Source organism: Suricata suricatta, chromosome 10 (assembly GCF_006229205.1).
Source record: "Suricata suricatta isolate VVHF042 chromosome 10, meerkat_22Aug2017_6uvM2_HiC, whole genome shotgun sequence".
Taxonomy (NCBI): Eukaryota; Metazoa; Chordata; class Mammalia; order Carnivora; family Herpestidae; genus Suricata; species Suricata suricatta.
Window position 1 is genome coordinate 13,610,732 of NC_043709.1, and position 19,178 is coordinate 13,629,909.

Genomic DNA, 19,178 nt, shown 5'->3' on the forward strand with positions numbered 1-19,178 from the left:
TAGTCCGCCCATCCCCCCGCCCCGGCAGGGGAAAGAATAAATCCATGCCCCGCTGAACCTTGGGGAAACATACCTAAGTATTGTGTATATAGCTACCACCTTGCTTTCTTGTTCAACAGGCACTTAGTGACCACCACTATGGACTCAGCAGGGAATTGTCCTGTGGTCAATTAGTGGTAGCCGAAGTGGTCTTAGGAGGTCCTGAGACCCAGTCATTCCTAGTCTGGCTGTGTGAGCGGTACACACCAGGCCTGGCTGAATAATTCTGTTTATTTTAGTCACTCCCTGGGACAGAAATCTCAAACTCCTTTATTCCTCCGTGCCTGTCATATAATAGATGCTGAGTTAACGTAGTACTGAATGAAGATGCCATCACAGCTCACATAGAGGCAGCTTTTTTGCAAAGAGCACCTAACAGTTCTCAGCCCCGGCTGCCCATTATAATCAACCTAGAGAGCTTCTAAAACTCCCCAGCCTCAAGCCAAACACATCAGAATATCTGAAGGTCCAGGGAGGAGAGGGGAGAATGAGGTGTGAATGGGTTTGAGAGCTCCCCCAGGTGATTCCAATGTGCAGCCAAGATTGAGGGCCCCTCAGCCAGAAGGAAGAAGCCGAATTGCAGAGGAATTGGCAGCTGCCACACCAGCAGAGTCACAGTTTGAGATGCAACGGGTAAAGCCCAGATGGCTTCCTCGAAAGCCGCTTCTACCCTCTCCGTCTTTGATGGACGTGTGAGCCGGGCTGGAGGCAGCCAGGATCCTGTCTGAGGAAGTCTCTGTGCACAGCGGAAGGTGCAGCTGGAAGCATTTATGCTGGAAACCCTGACTGGGTGATAGTCCTAAAAATTACTGCCACATGTCTCCAGCAGGGAGGGTGGAGCCCACGTTTGTTCCCTCCACCCTCCACAGCCTCGCCTCATCAACTGCTCAGTCCTCACCCATGGGGGCCCCTGGAGTGGCTCCATTTAGTTCAACAATTTTATGGGGCATCTAGATTTCTTGCAATAGGCCAGGCCCTGGAAATACAGATATAAATCCAACATTACCCCTTCCCTGGTGGAGTTCACAGCCCAGAGGGAGAAACGGGAAATAAATCTACAGCTCGGATGTGGTATGGTAAGGGGAATGAGAGAGAATAGTGCAGAGAAGAGAGAGATTTAGAGGAGGCGGGTGAAGAAGGGGCTTGGGAAGGCTCCTGAAGGCTTCTGAGAAGTAGTAACGACACTGAGCTGAGAGGTTTTTTTCTTTTTCTTTTGAAATATTCATATATATTTTTTAAAGTCTGGAATAATTTTAAACATGGATAATTGAACATATCAATCTAAGAGATACTAACATGTTGCCATGCTTACTTCAAGTCTTTAAAAGAAAACAATTCTAGGGGCCCTGGGTGGCTCAATCAGTTAAGTGTCCCGACTTCAGCTCAGGTCATGATCTCACGGTTTGTGGGTTCGAGCCCCACGTTGGGCTCTGTGCTGACAACTCAGAGCCTGGAGCCTGCTTCGGATTCTGAATCTCCTTCTGTCTCTGCCTCTCTGCTGCTCATGCTCTGTCTCTCCCTGTGTCTCTCTGTCTCTGTCTCTCTCTCAAAAATAAATAAACATAAAATAAACAATTCTGAACTATTTCCAGCGTTAAAAGCACAAGGGAATAATTTAACAAGCACCCATGTAGTGAGGTGGTTGAGCTCCCTTTCTGGGAGCCAGGCTGCCTGCCTCTGCAGTGTGGCATTGGAGAAGTTACTTGACATCTCTGTGTTGCTGTCTTACTTGTTTTTAAAAACATCTACCTCAAAAGGTAATTGTCAGGATTACTTAAGGTCAATCTTTAAAAAAGACAAAAGGCCCTCACACACACTATGTGCTTCATAAACACCCTTACCTGTGTGTTCTTGACCCTGCTTGTGGAATCTTAACATTTCTTTGCATTTGTTCTAGATTTTTTTTTAATTTTTAACATTTGTTTATTTTTGAGAGAGAGAGAGAGAGAGACAGAGAGAGACAGAGAGAGAGCGAGCAGGAAAGAGGGCAGAGAGAGAAGGAAACACAGAACAGATTTTTTTTTATAAACGGAAGTAGCATGTTATAGATACTTTTAAAGAACCCTGTAGACAGCCCTCCCTGTTCCAACTGCAAGGATAGAATAACGTCAGCCGGGAGGTGAGCCTGGGCAAGTCCGCTGCGGGGCGGGGGGCCAGCAGAGACCCCAGTTTCTGAGGAAAGCCTTCAGTCTGGTCAGAAAGGAAGGTGGCTTGTGGGCAGAGGAGACTGGAGAGAAGGTCATGAGAGCCCAGGCATTGTCCATGAACTTTATCCGGGAGCCGTTTCCCTTCACAGACCTCACATCCAACGCCAGGCAATCCTCAGGGTCCCTTTAAATGGCTCCCTTCAAAACATCAGCAAAAGGTAAAGAAACCTCACCCACACTCGCTCCCCAATCTGGGAAGTTCCGCCATGTTTGGGCTAGCTTCGAGAAAAGAGGGGAGACCCAAGGGAGCAGCAGGAAGGGGACTTAACCTCCCGGAACCCTTGCCACCTGAGTGCCCTGGAGGCAGGAAAGAGTGATTTCAGGATGTAGCCCAGCCAGGAGCATTGAGCTTCCCTGGGGCCCAAGATGCTTGCTCTGAGCAATTAGCTTGGAGAAGGAAGCTTCCTGGGAACTGTGTACGCCACCAGGTGGCTATTTGGTGCTGAGTGAGCTGATGAGAGGGCCCCTGACTTGCTGGACTGTTCACCTTGACAGGAGCACATATGTGGCTTGTCAGGCATGGATATTTGTGGAGAAGCCTCGCGTACAAGTATTCACTACCGCCCAGCCCGGGTGGGAAATGTATTCTCCCATCACCTCCCCGAAGTACCATCATTTTTTATCTCAAAATGGACTGTCCCCCATCTTCCCCTCCCCTCCGCTTCTCCAGCATCCGGTCCGGCCACTGCTCAGGAACAGCTGCTCTGAGGTCCGTCTCTCATCAGTTGCCTTATCTCCCTGATGAATAATGTTCCCCTTCCCTGAGCAGCAGCCTGGCAGGAGGCCCACCCTGTGTGGAGCAGGCTGCTGACAGCCGTTGGAGCCCAGGCAGCTGTGGGAGAGCAGGGCGGCCCCCTGGCCCCTGCATGGGGTGAGGGCTGAGCTCCCCAGCCCCCGCCACCGCACAGACACATGCCACCCAGGGCCCCCCAGCGCCAGCGAGCAGCAGCTCCCAGACTCAGCCCTTCCAAGCACATCTTAGTCCCCGTCACAGAAAACACAGGCACACAGGTCCTGACGGTCAGGAGTGGGGACTGTTCGTGGGAGATGTGATCTGTACCTCACAGCACAAACCTCTACACTGCATAGTTCTGTGACCTTGAGAGCATGTTTAATCACTGCGGGTCTCAGTTTTCGACATCTGCAGAATGGGTTAATCACAGTGGTGTGTGGATGCTGTGGTTCTCTTCTCTGATCCCCTTGGCCAGCCGGCGCTCCCATCCCCCAGTACTGTGAGTACCATAGGAACAGCTGCACCTCCAGCTTCTTCAGAGCCTTTGGCTGATGGCAGCGGTATCCCTGAGACAGCCCAAAGGCTAACTCCCTGTGACCCTTCCCCCTTTTGTCAGGGGACTCGGTGACTGAGTGATACAGGGGATGTAAAAACCCAGGCCTCTTTCCTCAAGCTGGGACAGCTTCAGAGATTAGGCCATGATTGGACTTCAAGCACAACTATACCCCTCCTCCTCCGGCCCTTCCCCTTCCTTTCCTGCTTCCCTCACTCCCTTACAGCTTTGCCTCAAGAGTACACCCTCCCTCTGTGGATCACAGATTTTTGGAAGCTTGTTTTGGGCTTGGCTTCTAGGGGACCCAGCCCTAGATAAGTACGTACTTCACAGAGGCTTTGTGTGAGGATTCAATGAGATAAGGCTTGAAAAGCCCCTTGGAGGTGCCTGGCACTCAGCAAGTACTCAGTAGCTGGTAATCTTGATTCTACCAACTACTGCTACGTGACAGAATGTCCCAAGGGAACTTGGACAGACACAACAGAAGAGTGGGTGTTGAAAGTCTTGGTTCCAAGTCAGGAATTAGAGGCAGCCACGCTAGGGAGGGCCCTCAGAGGTAACTTAGCCCAACTTCCTTTGTTCCAGTGAGGGCGCCCAGGCCCAGAGAGAAACAGCAGGCTCAGAGACCCACAGCAAGACAGGGGCCGAGACAGACTAGGTGAGGTCTTGCTTTTTCCCCTTGCTCTGTCTGCCATTTTAGCATCTTCACATCCTTTTCCCCTGCTAGTTGAAGTGTTGTTGACTTCAGATGGTCCAGAACCCTGAGAAGTGAAGTCAGAGCACACTCCATTTTTTTTTTTTTTTTTGGATCTCTTTAGCACCCACTAGGCACTCAGGGAAGGATCCACAAATATATCTACCAATCCCTGGTTGTTGCAGAGACCTTCTCTGTTTTCACTGTGTGTGTGTGTGTGTGTGTGTGTGTGTGTGTGTGTGTGTGTGTTGATTGGTTAACTCTAACTTTCCCAAGAAATGAATAACACCAGCCTATTCTACAGGAGAGGTATTATTAAGAGCAAACTTTGAAAGATCAGTAAGAGGAAGCAGGTTGGCAAGAGTATCTCTGGACTTGCTTTGCTTCCATATTAAACATTTAGGAATATTCTTAATTTTCACAATGCTCTCTCTGAATGGCCCTTTGACATTCCCTTCCTTTTCCCCAAATCTGTACAGAGTTACAAACGTTAGACAGATCATTTCCTCTCGGGGACAGCTGTGGTCACATGTGATTGGAGTATATAGTATCCTAGGAAATGACCATAGTAGAACTCAAGGAGTAGACCAAAACCATAGCAGATGCAAGACTTTCTGTGTCATTCAAAACTATTTGAGCTTTGATCTGCAAATAATGGAAAGCCTCCAAAACCCTTTGTCCAGGATAGTGACACACTTGGATGCAGGTCCTACAAAGATCTCTCTGGGCACTGTGAAGAGGAAACTTGAGGGGTGAGCCAAGACTTGTGTCCCCAGAAGGAGACATCCTTGAACAGGTAAAGAGTTTGGTAGGAGGTCACAACTTGTAACCTGCCAGGAGACAACATATGGGCAAATGTCCACATGAGTAAGACACGCTGAGGGGGCTAGGAATGGAGGATAAGGAGAAATCATGAGGAAGTGGGATTTGAGCGGGGGGAATTTTTGAGGGGTGGTTTCCTGAGCATGGGGAGTGGATGGTACAGTGTGTAACTTGAATGGATGGAAGGTGAGTGTGGAGGACAGCAGAGCTGGTGGACCCAGGCAGAGGAGATGGAGCTAAGAGGGGACCCAGGCTACCTTCTGGGGGAGTACTGAATGCCAAGTGAAGGAGTATGAGCTCCCACTGGTTGGCAGTAGAGGCTACTGGAGGGTTTTGAGCAGCAGAGTAGCATGAGGAAAGCAGGGTTTGAAGGTCAGTCTGGAAGTGGCAGGCAGAAGAGATTGCTAGTGGGAGAGCGCCCTCCCCAAGTTGGAGGTCATGCACTGACCACTTGTAGGCCACATGCTCAGTCCAGACAAGTTGAGTTTGCCCACTCAAGGGGGTCCAGTGCTTTTAGAAAGGGAGATTTCATGTGAAAGGGTTCACACAAAGGCAGGTTTCTAGCTTCATTTAAAAAACAGGGAATTTGGTAAGACTGAACCAAGTATTTCCACATGGCCTCCATCTGCTGGAGTTGGGTCACCATGGTCCCCGTTAGGTACAACTTTGAGTTCCATGAGAGCTTTCCCGTAGAAATCCTGCCTTACTTATTTTTTGTGCCAGTCTGCATAGTGATTTTCAAAACTTCTTTTGAATGAGTCATCAACACTTAAGTTTTTGAGAATTTCATAGAAATATCCTGATTTGGACTTTAAAAAAAGTCATTAGGGCCATCTGGGACCTCATTTCTCCGTGGTCCTAATAGCTAGAGCTCAGGCCGTTCTGCCATTCCTCAGCTCCTTCTACTCCCCCTGGCTCTCTACAGAGGCCTGCATGAGCTGACATTTATCTAAGGGGTTGTTCTTGCCTACAGAAGAATGAAACATTTCCTAGACTCAAGTCATTATGAAAAGTGGGAAAATGAAAGATGGAGTAAGGCGTACGCAAAAGAGTCCAGAGACAACATGTGGAAATTAAGAATAATCCTTTGTGTTTACTATGGAAACAGAGTGTGTTAGAAGGTTACCACCAAAGATCCTACTAGAAAAGGCTAGCCCACTTCATCCAGTCCTGAGGTCACCCATTGGCCCCTGTGGCATTTAGCCTACAAGCCCCTGTGGTAGAGGCAGGGAAATTGAGTAACACTCAGCAGTTTGGATTCTGAGCCAGGCCCTGTGCTACAGAGGAGAATAAAGTAAGGGACTGTGATCCCACGGAATAGGAACTGAGGATCTATTGAGGTGTCCTGGGGATGAGGCAATGAGAGGGACACCAGAGTGAGAGGAGGACACTTCTGGAGGGGAGAATCAGCAGCACTGGTGGCTCCTTATATAGCTGGTGTCAGAGAGAAGAATTGTGATGACTTTAAGGTGACAGATCCTGAGCTTCTGGGAACATGGTGGGTAAGAGAAGTCAAGGGATCCACTTTAGGGGCGCCTGGGTGGCTCAGCTGGTTGAGGGTCTGACTTTGGCTCAGGTCATGATCTCATGGTTCGTGGGTTCAAGCCCCACATCAGGCTCTTTGCAGACTTTTAGCTCAGAGCCTAGAGCCTGCTTCAGATTCTGTGTCTCTTTCTCTCTCTGCTCCTCCCCTGTTCATGCTCTGTCTCTCTCTGTCTCTCAAAAATAAATAAATGTAAAAAAAAAAATAAAAAAAAAAACAGATCCAAGTTAAAGAGAGAGAGGGAGAGAGTTTCATTTTGAGTGGGGCTGATAACTTGAGGAGCTGAGTGTTCAGGTGAGTGGATGGTGCTGGTTGCACAGTATTATGCACCTTGGTCTTGAATCACTCAAGTCTCACGTGGACCATGTTCTTGCTGTGCTTAATCTCTCTGTGCCTTAGTTTCTTGAAAATACTACCCTCATGCAGAATCATGGTGAGGATTAAAGACAGCATAATTAAAAGCTTTAAAAAAAAAATAAAAGCCTCTTCCTGGCTCAGAGGAAGTACTAGGTAAATCTGAGTCATTTTCATGTTTGCCTGTGAGGACAAGATGGCCAACCCACTGAACGGAGATGATTCCATGGGCAAGGAAGCAACATGGAGCCTTGCAGAAGAGCCATAGAAGGGAGAAGATGGTGAAGTGAGGGGCCAGGAAGAAGCAGCGGCGAGAAAGGGGAGAGGGTGTCTTTGAGGCAGGGAGGAAAAGATTTGGGAGGGAAGACAGAGATCATTCTAAGAGGCTGCAGAGCAACTTTATAGCAGGGGTTCACCACCAGGGGAAATTTGCTCCCCAGAGGACTCTTGACATGTCTCTGGATATTTTTGGATGTCATAAGTGGGCATGGGAGTGCCATTGGATCTAGTAGGTAGTGGCCAGGAATTTCCAGACACCCTACACTGTAAAGGACAGCCCCCCACAACAAAGAATTATCCAGCTGTAAATATCAATAATGCAGAGATTGGGAAACTGCTGTAGAGCCAGGAGGCTATCGGATTTGACTCATGGCTACACCACTAACGGATGTGTGATCTTGGCAAGTCTTTAAGTGCTCTGTTTCTCAGTGTCCTTATCTGGAAAATGGGGATGATAATAACACATACTTCATGGGACTGCTGTCAGACTTACATGAATGAAGATATTCAGAGGGCTTGGAATAGAGGCTCATAATATCTTAGCCATTATTAGAAATCAAGAAAAAGGAGGGCATAGCAGAGACCATTTCATCTCAGTTTGGCACTTTGGAGTGACTTCAATACAGTTTCATGAGGTGTAAAGGAGGCTGGGCCAGATGCAGAGGATTTTAGAGATGGGTATATGGGAATTTGGGCCAGCAGGCATAGACTGCCCTGTCCAGCAGCTGTAGCAATGGAAGGAAGGCCAATGTGGATCCACATTCACTTATTTATTGATGCCAACCTAAAGTTTTGATTAATGCCCAAACCGTATTATAGTCAACTCTTGAACTTAGAGGATGTTACAGGAGCTGGTCCCTTGCAGAGTCCAAAATCTGTATAATTGTTGATTCCCCCAGAACTTAAGTACTAATAGCCTTCTGTTGACTGGAAGCCTTACCAAAATAATATGAACAGTCAACGAACACCTGTTTTGTATGTTATGTGTATTCTATGGTGTATTTTTACAATATAGTAAGCTAGGGAAAAGGAAATATTATTACGAAAATCGTAAGGAAGAGAAAATGCATTTACAGTGCTATGCTGTATTTATCAAAACAGAAATCCATGGATAAGGGGAGCCATGCAGTTCAAGCCCACATTGTTCAAGGCTCAGCTGTATAACAAAAATGGGAAATTTCAAAACAGAAGAAGTCACGCCCTTATCAAATTAGGAATTTTCCATCTCCTCTTCCAGGACCATTGTTTTCACTGTGTTATGATGGTCATAAGGCAGATTCCCTTTTCTATTGTTTCATGTCACATGAAGTTGTCCTATAAGCATTTTCCATGATGTTATATCATTGTTATATTTATCATTTTTTTCCAAAATGAAGATAGCTTACTGTTTTTTCCTGGGTTGTAAAAATGCTCTCTGCTTTTTTTTTTTTTTTAATGCCGGGAGTTCTAAAATGTCTAAAGAAGAATATGATAACCTCTGTTTTCCATCCCACCTTTCAGAGATAACCAGGTTAGCGTTTTGATAAACATCCTTCCAAGCAAATCTCCATGCATTTATTATGTGTTGATTTGTTCATTCATTTATGTAAATATGAACATTCCTTAACTGTCAGTCCATCTTTAACCTTAAAGTGGAAGTTTATTTTTCATTGCTGAGTATTATTTTATTGTGTGTATATATATATATACACACACCACATCTTATTATCCATTCATCAGTTGATGACCTCTATCTATAATTTGGCTACTGTTGATAGTGCTGCTGTAAACATTGGGGTACATGTACACCTATAAATCAGCACTCCTGTGATGAAATCTTGCCATTCCCAACAAGGTGGATGGAACTGGAGGGTATTATGCTAAGTGAAATAAGCCAGTCAGAAAAAGACAGATACCATATTTTCACTCATATATGGAATTTGAGAAACTTAACAGAAGACCATAGGGGGAGGAAAGGGGAAATAAGTTACAAACAGAGAGGGAGGGAGGCAAACCACAAGAGACTCTTAAATATAGAGAACAAACTGAGAGTTGATGGGAAGGGGGTTGGGGGAGAGGGGAAAATGGGTGATAGGCATTGAGGAGGGCACTTGTTGGGATGAGCACTGGGTTGTTGTATGTAAGCGATAAATCACAGGAATCTACTCTCAAAGCCAAGACTCCACTATATACACTATGTGTTAACTAACATGACAATAAATTATTATTATAAAAAAAATAATAATAAGGGGCACCTGGGTGGCTCAGTCAGTTAAGCATCTGACTTTCGCTCAGGTCATGATCTCACAGTTCATGAGTTTGAGCCCCTCATTGGGCTCAATGCTGACAACTCAGAGCCTGGAGTCTGCTTCGGAGCCTGTGTCTCCCTCTCTCTCTGCTCCTTTCCCACTCGTGCTCTGTCTCTGTTTTGTCTCTCTCTTAAAAAATGGATAAACATTAAAAAAAATTTTTTTAAGCAGAAGTTTCTTATTGTTTGGGTTGGGGTTGGGATTATTGTCTTGGAAAGTAGAGAGGCAGCTGGGGAGGGGCACAGACAAGAGCAAAGGAGGCCAGGAAGTTCCAAAAGTGGCGAAGGAGGAAATACTGGCGATGGGCAGTGTACTTGTTTCCTGAGGCTGCCGTGGCCAAGCACCACAGGCTGGGTAACTTCAGCAAGAGAAATGAATCCTCACACAGTCCTGGAGGCTGGAAGCATGTGTTCAGGGTGTCAGCAGCACCACATTTCCCTTCTCAAGGATGCAGGTGAGAGTCCTTCCTGGCATCTTCCCAGCTTCTTGTGGTTGTGACCAATTCTTGGCACTCTTTGGAGTGTAGACCTATTGCTCCAGTCTGATTTCTTTGTCACATGGCGTTCTACTCTTCCTCTCTGTGTGTCTGTGTCCAAATTTCCCTCTTCTTCTAAAGACACCAGTCATTGGATGAGGGCTCAATCTACTCCAGTATGACCTCATCTTAGCTTGATTAAATCTGCAAAGACCTATTTCCAAATAAGGTCCCATTCATCAGTAACAGGGATTAAGACTTCAGTGTACCTTTTGGGGGACATAGTTTAATGCTTAATATGTGGGGTTTCCCAGAGTGATTGAAGATGGTAGAGCAAGGATAGAGCAGCAAGGACTCCTTCTCTGAAATGAAAGACAAGAAAGAGGCCAGGACAAGAGACGGAGATTCTGAGGCTGAGAAGGGAGATGAGGAAGCCCACTTCCTCCAGCAATTCGTGTCTGTGTTTTATTAACCTCCTAATGGTTCACAGAGGGGGCCCCCAGCTTCATCAGAGCACCCGGCGGTCCAAAAGCCCCACTGGGCCCCTTCCCCACCGTCATCATGCGGTGCAGCCGGCAGCTGCCGTGCGGGGCCCACAGCCTTGCCGCAGCATCCTGTTGTCCACTCCTTCCCAGACTCTTGGTTGGCTGCCACCTAATTTCTTTTCAGCCTGGACTAATTTCTTGCAGTTCTCAGGCTGGCGGGAAGCATCCCTAACTCCCAAAGTCCTTCCATATGGCCTTTTGTCTGCAAAGTGTGCACATCTTCTCTGTTCTGTCCTTGTCACAAGATGGTGGTCCATAAGCCTTCAGGAACGTGGAGACCATTTCAGTGTTTTGAGCTCCCCTCTCTTTTTCTCCAGACACCTGTTTCTGCCAGTTTGCTCAGTTCTCTTGGTCTCCCTTCTCCAGATTTGGTACCTAAGGTAGATTTCTCAGATAGAGAAGGATTGAGGAGTGTGGAGACACTTCAGAGGGAACCTGAAGCCTCTGCTGGTGGACGTCTAAGTCAGAAAGTCGGGAGCCTTCCCATGCACAGCTGGGGTCAGATCTGGGCGTGGTGGGTCAGCATGGCTGAAATCAGCATTATCGCCACCCTTGGTCATCCTGACTTCGGGGAATGAGGGACCATTACAAAATTCCAGTCAAGTGACTGAGATTAATGGGGCTTCTGCTTATTAACTTAGGTCCCAGGCACAGCCTTGCCAAGATCTGTTCTTACCACTGCAGGTTTCTGCATATTTGAGGAAATCATTAAACTTCTCTGATAGTTGAAAGTCACTCAGGCTTTGCGCTCTGCCTCTTGACCTTGCCTGAAGCATCCAGTAATCTCCTGGCAGCGCATCACCTGTCCCGTCTCTACTATTTAACTATATGATGTCCTTGGTTTTCCTCTTCAATACTGGCAGCCACTTCTGAAAAAGGTCTAGAACCAGGAACCCAAATGATACAGCTCATATTAAGTCTAAAGCTGAAATAATGAGAAAACCCAGGCATAGGCTCCAGCTGGGATGTGCTGACTTGTATGATATTGAAGTAGGCCATCTTGCCCAAACATGAAAGATGCGGGGCTTGGACCCAGTGGGACTGTGGAGACAAGGAGGCAGGAAGGGATGCATGAGAGCTGTTGGGACTTCTTACCCAGCCTCATCTCTTGCCACCACCTTCTCAGACCTTCTAGCCATGTAACCAGTTGCAAACTTTGCCACTTCCTTCCGATATTAGAGCAAGAGTGATGGTAGGCAACAGACCCAAGTCAAGCCAGTGTAGGCATCAAAGGGAACTTAATGGTTCATATAACTCAGAAGAAAAAGATGGTTACAGGTGCTGTCCCCTCTACCTGGAATGCCTGCAAACCCCTGGCTGCTTGGCAAACCCCTGCTTTTCTGTCAAGACCCAGGCTTCCTGGTACCCGCTTATCCACACCCACTACCAGAGCTGAATACACCATTAGTCCACCTTCGTACCTTGTACATGCCTCTGTTATTTCACTTATTCATTGGTGCATTTTGTGAGTGCTAGTCCTTTAGAATTACATCCAACTCCTCTTGGACTGTGGGTTTCCTGAAAGCAGGGATCATGTTCCTGTCATCTCGGGGTCTCTGGCCTCTACCGGGAGCTTCAGCCCATTCTCAGGGCCTAAGGACTGCTGGTGGTCACATCCTGGGATGTTGGGGTGACATCAGGGCTTGGCCATTCCTTGACTGGATAGAGAGGCTGAGGTGCAGGTATGGAAGGAGGAACTTCATGCCACACTTTGCCTGGCTCAAGTCACTAATTTCTCTGCATTCCTTGCAAACCCCTCATACCACAAGCTTTCTGGGAGGACCCTGTGCATTCTATATGACAATGAATGGCAGCATTTGAACCACAGCAAGTGCCTGGTTTGCCCAGATATATCACTCGTAGAAAGCATTTTTCACATATTATACCTGAGAATGTTAAGAGGTCATGGGGTCCATCTTGAATTCCCTGGAGTTAAGACTTTCTTGATGATGCTAATGTATCTCCAGAAGTACAGTACAGAACCTGTTACTTTGTAAGGCAGCCCCTAGTTGTTAGGGGCCGCATGATACCTCCTGGCAATTCTGACTGTCAGTCTCAGGTCTCTTCGCTAGGACCACAAACAAAGAGGTCCCACCCTTTTCCAGCGGTCAGTTCACTTCATTCTCATTCACTTATTCACTCATTTATGCATACGTTCGTTAATTCAGTCATTCATTTCCAAACATTGGTATAGTCTATTTTGTTCAAGACAAGAAAGTCCTCTGTTCTCATTGAGCTGTCATCTTTAGAAAGAAGACAGCAATAAAAAAACTAAACACATAAAACAAAAGAAATAAAATTGCCACAAGAGATGTGAAGAGAGGAAAATAGGGCAATATGAGGTTTAGGGCAAATTTCAATAGAGTAAGCAGAGCAGGACAGGTGTCTTTGAGGAAATGAATCCAAGCTGATGAGTAAGTGAGGAGATTGAGGCCCCTTGAGCACCATTTGGGGAAGAGCGTACATGGAGAGAATTAGAAGAAGACAAGGTTCAGGGGAGGTGAGGGAGGGAAAAAGGTAGAAGGTGAGGATGGAGAGGTGGGCAGGGGCCTTGTTGCCATGGTAAAGAGTCTAAGATCTGCTGTCAGAAAGAGGAAGCCTTTAGAGGGCTTTCAGCAGGGAACAGCTGTATAATTTTGGAAGAGCACTTTGAATATAGCATCTTGAGGTTGATTTCCAAATCCTTAAAGACAAAGAGGAGGTGACCACTACTTTTATTTCAAGAAATCAGAAAGATTCCACTTTATTTTTTTTTTGAAAGTTTTTTTTTTTTTAATTGAGACAGAGAGAAACAGAGCATGAGAGGGGGAGGGGCTGAGAGAGGGAGACACAGAATCTGAAGCAGGCTCCAGGCCCTGAGCTGTCAGCACAGAGCCTGATGCGGAGCTTGAACCCACAGACTGTGAGATCATGACCTAAGCCAAAGTTGGATGCTTAACCAACTGATCCACCCAGGTGCCCCAGAAAGATTCTACTTTAGAGGTAAGTTCTAGAAGTCCTGGAGAGAAAGTGCATCATATCTGGGGCTGGAATTAGGGTCTCCCAAGATAGGCCCTCAGATACTCCTCTTCGAAGATGATCTTAGAAGGACACCCTCTTTTTCTAGAGAACCAGATCCCCCTCCCACCATACCCCTCACCCTGCCAGGCTGTGTCTCTCTTATGAGTTCTCCACAAACAGTGAAAAACTGGCAGGCTAGCAAGCATGAGACCTTTAATTATTTCCTCCTGGGTAGAGTGGAGTTACCCCTAGTGAGGGTCCAAGTTTGCGGCCACTGTTTTCTCTGGGGGAAGCCGTGCTGCTGGGTGTAAGAGGTGTCTCACTGTGAGAACCAGGGCCCTGGAGGACCCTCAGATCATCAAAGCAAAGAAGTAAAAAAAGGAGAGATTGGTAACTTTGACGAGGAGGAAATGGAAAATGTGCTTATATGGTTTTTTAAAGGTGCACAGCCTTAAAAGAAAAAAGGCAAGCAAACAGCTGGTAAAAGTTTTGCTACACAGGACAATGTGATAATGATAAAGGGAAGCATCCTATACACAGAACTCACGTCAGTAAAGATATGTGAGCAGAATTTTACAGAAGAGAAAATGCAGATGGTAATGGAAATACTCAAATTCACTAAAGTCAGAGAAATACAAGTTGATACAGAGTATCTTGGGGAAAGTTGCTTATCAAATTTTAAAAGTGTATATTTTTTAATGTATTAAAAAAAACTACTATGCTAGTGGAGCTGCCATGATGGGGACGCTGTAGTGTGCAACAGGTGGCAGTCACCTCTACAAGGGGACACGTTTGGGCACTTAAAAGAAATAATTCATACCTTTTAAGCCAGTAATCCCGCTTCTTAAAATCTATCTTAAGGAGGGGCGCCTGGGTGGCTCAGTCGGTTAAGCCTCCGGCTTCGGCTCAGGTCAGATCTCAGGTTCGTGGGTTCGAGCCCCGCGTCCGGCTCTGTGCTGACAGCTAGCTCAGAGCCTGGAGCCTGCTTCCAGTTCTGTGTCTCCTTCTCTCTCTGCCCCTCCCCCTCTCATGCTCTGTCTCTGTCTGTATCAAAAATAAATAAAACATTTAAAAAAATCTATCTTAAGGAAATCATTAAAAAGGAAGGTGTTGATATGTGTGCAAAGATGTATGTGTGTGAAGTATCAGAAGCAGCCTACTTAATAATAGTGGATGATAAGTCAATTTAATTATGGTATATCCATTCAGTAGACTGTTAGGTAGCCATTAGAAAGGGTATTTTTCAAGGTATTTTGTTAGTAGGAGAAATGCTTGTACTATATTATGTGGAAAATAGAAAAATAATAATAGAAAGCATAAAGTCAATTATGAGTATGAATGCATGTTATATACATTAAAAATAGGTCATTGGATTGTAATGTACATATAAGGAAATACATAAAAGGTATTAGGGATTTTCTCTGAGTTGAGAATTACAGGTAATTTAGTTGACATCTTTGTGTTTTCAAAGGTTTTTTTTTCTTTCACACAATGAACATGTATTACTTTTATAATCAGATGAAAGCAGAAAATGGTTATGTTTCATTAGTGCTCTCTGTTTCCATCAGATCCCTGTTAGAGACACACCACTCGCCCCTTCTTTCCTTCCTTCTCTGTTGCTATAAGAGGAGCATAGTGGAGCACAAAGAGCAGGGAAGCCAGAGGCCAGACCTGAGTGTGACCTCCCACTCTGGTATGGTGCTTTGCCTGGTGTCCTGGGACACATCACTGCCTTGCTATGGGCCTCAGTTTCCCCATCTGTAAAATCCATTAGTTGGACTGGTTCAGCTCTAAGAATGCAATAAGGATATAGACATAATAGTTCCAAGCTTCTAACCCAACTCAGACCCTAACTACCGAGTGACATGATTGGCCATTTCCATGAGCCAGTGTCAGCCATACCCAAGAGGTCACCATCCACGCGGCTCCTCTGGGATGCGTTACAACTTTTTTGGGGAGACCTGTGCCATTTCCTTTAGGGACGAGGAGGTAATGTCCATGTACATCATTCATTCCTACAACACATACTAGTCACACCCCATGTATGCTCCATGGTGCCTGGCTGTGGGGTAAACAATGAGACCCAAGCTCAGAACAATCTGGGAAGTGTCTGCACCTGCCACACCTTCTTTCCTTCTGTCTCCACTGGGGCAAGTCCTTGCCATTTGACAGTTATTTTAACTTACGTTTGAATTATTTTAAAAAGAAACAGTTTATTAGAAGCAAAGTGTCTAACTCTGGATGAACCAAACAGATGATACCATTTTGGGTGTAAACCACCTATACATCATGGAGCTGATTTTCTCCTGTGAGCTCGAAGTGAGGAATCCAGAAATAGATGGGTCCTTGGCAGTGCAAGTAAAACAGTGTGCAAATCCACCTGGAGCATGTGGGAGGGAAGAGTACATGGACTTGGAGCAAGATCACCTGAGTTCACACATGGCTCTCCTGCTTCCCAGCTCTGTGACCTGGGGAAGTTTATAACTTGTCTGAGCGGTGTGTTCCCATCTATAAAGTGGGGAAATAGTCCCGACCTTACCCAGGTCTACTTGTAAGTGCAATCAGGATCATGTCTCCAAAGGGGCCCAGCAAAGAGCCTGGCATGTTCTTGCCCATCACATTAATGCTCTTGCTGCTTTCCAGAGGTTGCTACTTGAAAGGGACATGTTTGCAATATACGGGATATGTACATAAATATATACCTATTATGTATATGTAGGTATGTATATACGCATACCATGCTGCATGGTAGTTGAGAACTAGGATCATGAGGTCATGCGTATCTGGCCCTGCTGTGTACCTGCAGCATGGCTTTTTGAGCAAGTGACTCAATCTTTGTGAGCCTCAGTGCTGTGCACGTAAAATGAACAAATCTTTTGGAATTTCTTTTAAAAAAAAAAAGAGTTTTATTCAAGCCCAAGTTAGGACAACTGCCATGGATACACGGTCTTCAGAAAGAGGAGAGTGCTCCAGTAAGGGAGTTACATACTTTGATGTAGAGTTATATACTTTTTTTTAACATAAAATATACAAATTATTAGACAAAGAACATTTCAGATGTTCTTTGTCTAATAATTACAGGCTTTATCTTAAGTTTCAGGCTTTATCTTAAGTTTCTTATAACTGCAGGGCTGTGTGACTTTAATCTTATGGGAATTAGGGATTGTCTTTTTTTCTTATCTTTTGTGTTTAGAATGCTCCTTTTTGGTTATTGTTCTTTTACAAAGCAGATGTACACAATGTGCACCCAGGGCAGAAACAGACCCCATGCGCTGAGGTTTTGCCAAGTCATTTTGACCTTGGTAGGTGTTAAAGTGTAGCTTCCCTGAGTGCCTAGGAGCACACAAACGTCAAAAGCTGAACATTTCCTTTATCGGTGCTCATCTGTAAAACGGAGTTTCTGGCAGCAATGCCCATGTCCTCAGACAGTTATGAAGATTCAACTCAGTAAGGCAGTTCATGCTGCCTAGTAAAAATGTCAGTGTAGTCACTGAGTTATTTGATCCTTTTTCCTCAGGTTGTAAATGAATGTTTGTTCAATGTAGAAAATTTAAAAAACCACCTAAAAAGGAAAATGGATAAAATATGAATTGTTTTCAGCCCTTTTATTCTGTAGCTGCTGTGTGGTTGCATCCAACTGTCCCCCTCCCCACTCCCCCACCCCCTCCCCATTCTGAACTGAGGGCTCCCTACTGGCACCAACCAGGCCAGGTCAGTACTATCCCCAGCAGGCTGTGGTCTGATGGCCTGGTGTTCCATCAATGCCCAATGTAGTAACACGACTGCCGGCCCCTCTCTTTGCAGATCCTTCAAGCCAGACTTCATCCTGGTCCGCCAGCATGCCTACAGCATGGCACTGGGCGAAGACTACCGAAGCCTGGTCATTGGCCTCCAGTATGGAGGGCTGCCTGCCGTCAACTCCCTCTACTCCGTCTACAACTTCTGCAGCAAGCCCTGGGTGGTAGGTGATGGGCCAGGCTGACCTAGAGTGAGGTGGGCGGCAGCGGGTGGCATCCCAGCCCTGAAATTGGTCCATCCCATCCTTGAGCATGTAGGCCTCAGAAATGAGTCTCTTTAAGCAACTGAACAAGCAGATTGGACCCCAGGCCCCTTCTTGTAATTAGGGCCTAACGAATACTGTATAACAACATGGTTATCTTGTAAATAACATTAGTGGTAACCGTAAGGTACCTTACTGTTCTCACTAACATTAAATCATACCATTTCTGTTAACAGTCGGCACTATTCAGCACTTACTGCGTATCAGAAAAGCGTGCTGCCTGGTGCTCAAACTATTGCTATGTGGACATCATGACTTCATTTTATAGAAGAATCTCAGCTTCAGAGCAGCTAAGGAACTCATCCAGGGTCATGTAGCCTGGAGGGGTGAAACCAGAACTTGAAGCCAGATCTCTCCAACTCCCAACACTTGATTTTCCCTGCTTTGTGTTCATTAATTTCATTTATCCCTTGATTTATTAGAGTCTTCATTCAAATATACCTGCAAAAGAGGCTTTTCCAAGGATACCACTCCCCTGAATACTCTCAATTCCCTTACCCTGCTTTATTCACCCCCCATACTTATCTTCATCTAGATTGATATATTTATCAATTCTTTTGTGTATTATCTGTTTTCCCTACTAGAAGTAATTCATCCATGCAACAAATTTTTATTCAATGCCTACTATGTTCCAGGCACTGTTCTAAGTCCTGGGAACATGGCAGTGAGCAGATCAGACCAAAATCCCTGCCCCATGGATCTTATATTCTAGTGATCAGGGACACATGCAGTCTATTAATAAATATGCCCCATATGTAATATGTCATAGAAGTAGTTCATAAGGAAAAATTTTTGAAATTTTTAAAATTTGAAACATTTTCCAAAGGGAAAATAAAGCCAGGTAGGGAGATAGGAAATGTGGAGGCTGGGAGTACTCTGGCTGCTCTCTGAAGCTCTTAGCCCTCATTTCTCTTGCTTTCTTTCCTTCTGCTTGGCCTCCTGGTGGGAGGGCGGTGGGTCAGAACACGGGCTCTGGAGCCGGACTGCCTGACTTCCAGGAGCCTCGATTTATGAGCTGTGTCATCTTGAACAACCTGTTTAACCACTCTGAGTTTACTTTCCATATTTGTAAAGTGATAATAATAGGGTCATCCTGGTAAGGTTGTGAGTTAAAACATGTGACTGGCACAAAGTACACACTCAATATGTGGTGACAATTTTTATTATATTCATTCAGTAAATAGTGAGTGCCATCAAAGTCTCTGCAGAGTTGGCACTCAATGTTTATTGAATGAATATATACATTAATTTAGTAGATATGGATAGCTTTTAACCTCTGTTATCATGGGTCTGGTCTCCTCATTCAACCCTGAGATTTTTGGCCTATGGCATCCAAGATTCTGGAAAAGGTCCTAGAAGGTATTAGCACCACCTCCTTGTTTTTCCACATAAACATTGTGATGGCAGCAGCTACCATTCAATAGCACTATGTGCTGTGCTGAGCCCTTAACATACATATTATGATCAGATGAGATTGGGCGCGTTCAGGGTGGTATGGCCGTAGACAACATACATATTATATTTGACCTTCAGAACCACCCTGAGGAGTGGATTTTTCTCATGTCTGTATAGACGAGGAAACTGGA

At 45.6% G+C, this 19,178-nt stretch overlaps 1 protein-coding gene across 1 annotated transcript in view; it reads left to right on the forward strand.

The window, feature by feature from the left end:
- Positions 1-19,178, forward strand: part of SYN3 (synapsin III) — a 459,446-nt gene that overhangs the window by 133,425 nt on the left and 306,843 nt on the right. The window contains exon 5 of the mRNA XM_029954713.1: positions 17,337-17,493. Coding sequence (XP_029810573.1) covers positions 17,337-17,493 — 157 coding nt within the window. The remainder of the gene's footprint in view (positions 1-17,336; positions 17,494-19,178) is intronic.